This window comes from Jaculus jaculus, chromosome 1 (genome assembly GCF_020740685.1).
Source record: "Jaculus jaculus isolate mJacJac1 chromosome 1, mJacJac1.mat.Y.cur, whole genome shotgun sequence".
Taxonomy (NCBI): Eukaryota; Metazoa; Chordata; class Mammalia; order Rodentia; family Dipodidae; genus Jaculus; species Jaculus jaculus.
In genome coordinates, this window is record NC_059102.1 from 174,514,200 (window position 1) to 174,518,734 (window position 4,535).

The 4,535-nt window shown below is 35.9% G+C and overlaps 1 protein-coding gene across 1 annotated transcript; it reads left to right on the forward strand.

Annotated features, from left to right (window-relative positions):
- The first annotated feature begins 711 nt into the window (after positions 1 to 711).
- Positions 712 to 1,647, forward strand: LOC101602836 (olfactory receptor 4C16). The gene has a single exon (XM_004667658.2). The coding sequence runs from the start codon at positions 712 to 714 to the stop codon at positions 1,645 to 1,647; it is 936 nt and encodes a 311-aa protein (XP_004667715.2).
- The last annotated feature ends 2,888 nt before the right edge of the window (positions 1,648 to 4,535 follow it).

Below are 4,535 nucleotides of genomic sequence, written 5' to 3' on the forward strand. Positions count from 1 at the left end.
TTGAAAGTAGAGGTATTTAAGATATTACCAATGACCAAAGAGTTTCTTTTCTGTTCATTTGTATATGGCATGTGCTAGATATGTTAAGGGAGCTTCAACATTATTTGGAGAGTATGAATTTGTATTAAACCTATGTTCCTGCTTAATTATCTTGGAGAAAATTTTCCTAGTGGATAAAACATTATGAATTTGTAAATTGTATTAATTGCATGTATATGCATAATGACATATAAGATAGATAAAATATATGATATTTGTTATGTATAGTAGTGATATAAATTTTATATTTAGGTCATTAATGTCCAGAGCAATCAAATATAGGCCAAATATTGAGTGGCATATTGATAAAAATGATATAGCATCCTAATCAAGCAAGAAAAATGAAGTTGATATCAAAAAAGATTGCATCATTTAACTTTAGATTCATTGAATTGGAAAAATTATTCAAAATCCTGCCAAGAGGAAGTGTTCACAGTATTTGATGGGAAACCATTACATTAATAACCATAAATAAACAAAAATCATAATAGCATAGATTTCACCATTAAAATTGAAGAGAAAGCATTTAACAGACAAGAAATCAGAACATTTTTGCTAAGAAATATTTCCTATTGATTATAATACACCATGTTATTGCACAATATTATAAACAATCCTTTTTTTCACAGACAATGTAATTCATGTTCATTCCTTCTGTTCACTAATGAAACCATGCAACTGAATAATAATGTGACCGAATTCATTCTACTGGGGTTGACACAAGATCCATTTAGAAAGAAAATAGTATTCACTGTGTTTTTGCTGTTTTATATGGGGACATTATTGGGAAACTTGCTGACTGTTGCTGCCATCAAGACAAGCTCAGATCTCAGGAGTCCCATGTACGTCTTTCTTTTCTACTTATCTTTGTCGGATACCTGCTTCTCCACTTCTATAGCACCAAGAACCATTGCTGATGCCCTTTTGAAGGAAGCCACTATTTCTTTCAGTGAGTGCATCATCCAAGTCTTTTCATTTCATTTCTTTGGCTGCTTGGAAATCTTCATTCTCATCCTCATGGCCATTGACCGCTATGTGGCCATCTGCAAGCCCCTGCATTACATGACCATCATGAGCCACAGGGTCTGTAGTGTGCTGGTGGCCATGGCCTGGGTGGGATCCTGTGTGCATTCTTTGGTTCAGGTTTTTCTGGCCTTGGCTTTGCCTTTCTGTGGTCCCAATGTGATAGATCACTTTTTCTGTGACTTGCAGCCCTTGTTGAAACTTGCCTGTACAGACACCTATGTGATCAACCTGCTCCTGGTGTCCAACAGTGGAGCCATTTGTACTGTGAGTTTTTTCATGCTGATGTTCTCGTATGTCATCATCCTGTGTTCCCTGAGAAACCACAGCGCTGAAGGGAGAAGAAAAGCCCTCTCCACCTGTGTCTCCCATATCATTGTGGTCATTTTGTTCTTTGGACCTTGTATATTTATATACACACGCCCTGCAACCACCTTCCCCATGGACAAGATGATCTCTGTGTTTTATTCAATTGGCACACCTTTGCTCAACCCTCTGATTTACACACTGAGAAATACAGAGGTGAAAAATGCCATGAGGAAGCTGTGGAGGAAGAAGGTGATCTCAGATAGAAGTATGAATTAACCTAGAAGAATGCAATAATGATAATGCTTTTATTGTTGCTTTAATGTGATATTATCTCATATCATGACATTGTTGGTGTTTTCCAGGAAAAGAGACAATGTGCCACATGCAGTAGTTATTTTTGCGTCTGTTTTAGGCAGAGGGAGACACAACATGAAGTTCCAGCAGACATCAAGGGCCATTGTGTTTGCTGCTGCTCATCAGTTCTCTGCTTCTGCAGTCTACCTAGAATCACTGGTTTCTTTGCTTTCATTTTTCTTTTCCATACTTCAAGTTGACTTCTGGACTCTCTGCTACTACTTACTTATCTACATGTTCACTACATCCTGATGTACCTTCGCTCTTCCAAGTAGTTTCCATTATATAGACACTTTGGTCTCATCATAAACTTTGTTCTTCTTCCCCATTCTGTAAATAGTGCCATATTTAAATAATTAAAGCTTACTACTATGAGTCTAATATCTTTTAAAAAATATTTTATGCATTTGAGGAGAGAGAAAGAGAGAGAATGGGCACACCATGTCCTCTAGCAACTGCAAATGAACTCCAGACATATGCACCACCTTGTGCATCTGGCTTAAGTAGGTACTGGGGAATTAAACGTGGGACCTTAGGCTTCACAGGCAATCACCTTAACAGCTAAGCTATCTCTCTAGCTTGAGTATAGATACTTTAAGGGAGCTTTTTTCAAATTTCCCATTATGCGTTAATGCCTTAGATTATACTTCTCTCTGAAATAGTGACTGAATACAGACAGAAATGTTCCTCTTTTGGGAGTCCTTATCTATAAAGGCTCTAGTCTCAAGGCTGAGATTGTCATCACATAATGGTTATTTTTGACATTCATTTTTTTTTCCTCCCAATTGGATTCCTTCTAATTTTCAGTGAACTATTAAGGTTTCTTTTAAATCATAATGATTGTAGTTGTTTATAATAACAAAACATTATGATTATAGTATATATGATTGATATTAAGGTTGAGATATGTGTTAGCTAGAATTCAAGAGTACATCTAATGTTAGAACATTTGAACATAATAATAAATAAAAATATAAAATAATTGAACTTTTTAAGGTATTGAAACAGAAGTAGTTATATGACACGAGAATTATTTTACTGAGTTTTCAATGCAATGAAGAAGAAAGTTACTTGAGCAAAGACAAGACAAATATTTGGATGATATGTTTTATCATTATTCATTAATACTCTAGTCTCTAAACACAGATATATTAATATTCTTTCTGATCATAATCTGGTTTCTTTTTTAAAACATTTTATATATTGATTTATTTCCAAAGAGATAAAGAGAGAGAGAGAGAGAATGATAATGAGTGTGCCTGCAAAGGAACTTATGATGCATGTGCCACTTTGTGCATCTGTATTTATGTGTGTACTAGGTAATTGAACCCTGGTTAGTAAACTTTGCAGGCAAGTGCCTTAACCACTGATCAATCTCTTCAGCTCCTGTTCTTTTTTATTTACAATTTATCCATATAGAAATTTAGACAGAGATACTTTATTTAAGATTTCTATTTCCATTTATAAATTAGGTTACTAAATTAATAGAAATTTGATGTATCAGACACTAAAATTTGTTTTCTTTTCTCTTCTTTTTACTTTACAGCTTCAACCCTTAGCAGTCAGACTTCTGCTATGGGTAGTTGGGGGAGGGTCAGGTGTCAGTGGGGAAGATCTGAATTCCATCCAGCCCAAAGGCACACACAGAGTGGCCCTGCTTGCTTGTGCTGCTGGCTGCTAGGTGCTGTCTCTCTGCTTAGGCTTATGAATAGGAGCCAGCTCCTTCCACAAAGGATGGAACTTCCTCTGGATCTGTAAGCTTGAAATAAATCCCTTCCTTCCATAAACTATGTCTGGTTGTATATTCATCCCAGCAACATGAAACTGTCCACCATACTACCCAAATATTCTACTCTTAAGACACATTTTAAGCCCTGTAATTTGTTTAGGTAAATGAAATGATTACAATATCTTTGTGTGGTAAGAGAGATCTATAGCTTCTACCATAAACTATAACAATATATATACATGACTTCTTTTTACATCCTGTGAATTTCAACATGACATCCCTCTCAAGATGTTTATCACTTTATAACAGTTACTATTTGCTGTTGTTATGGTATTATTTACAAGGCTATAGATTCCAATGGATCTATATCTCCTTTTATCTAAAAATAAAGGAATTACTGTAATATGCATTGAATGCAGCAGGTTTAGGATTCCTCGGCACAGGGTTGAGAAAGAGAAGACTAAAAGTGCTAGCAATATTAGTATCAATACCAAGAAAACCCCACAAGCTAAGCTTGAAGAGATGGCTCAATTAGTATAAGCCAAAGCGCTTACTGCAAAAACATTAGGATCTGAGTTCAAGATCCCCAACACGTATTTAAATGTCAGGTGTTGTGATGATACACACCTGTAATCCCAACATTCAGGAGGTAGAGAGATACAAATCTCTTGAGCAAGCTGGCTACCTAGAATAGCTACATTAGTTCAATGAGGGAAACTGTATCAAAAAATAAGGCAAAGGATGATTGAGAAAGTTAACTACTGACAACCTCTGGCCTTTATACACACACAAATACATTCATATGTACATCCATGAATACTATATATGCAGAAACTTGTATTCATTAAAAGTTCCCACAAGTAGCTGGGCGTGGTGGCTCATGCCTTTAATCCCAGCACTCGGGAGACAGAGGTAGGAGGATCGCTGAGAGTTTGAGGCCATCCTGAGACTACATAGCTAAATCCATGTCAGCCTGGACCAGAGTGAGACCCTACCTTGAAAAACCAAAAAAAAAAAAAAAAAAAATTCCTATAAGCTGGCTATGTATTGTCCAGAAGACTTTCTTATTATTTTATTTTGG

What these genes read in the sequence shown, in the direction of transcription:
- LOC101602836 (XM_004667658.2), top strand. Translation starts at nt 712, where the DNA reads ATGCAACTGAATAATAATGTGACCGAATTCATTCTACTGGGGTTGACA.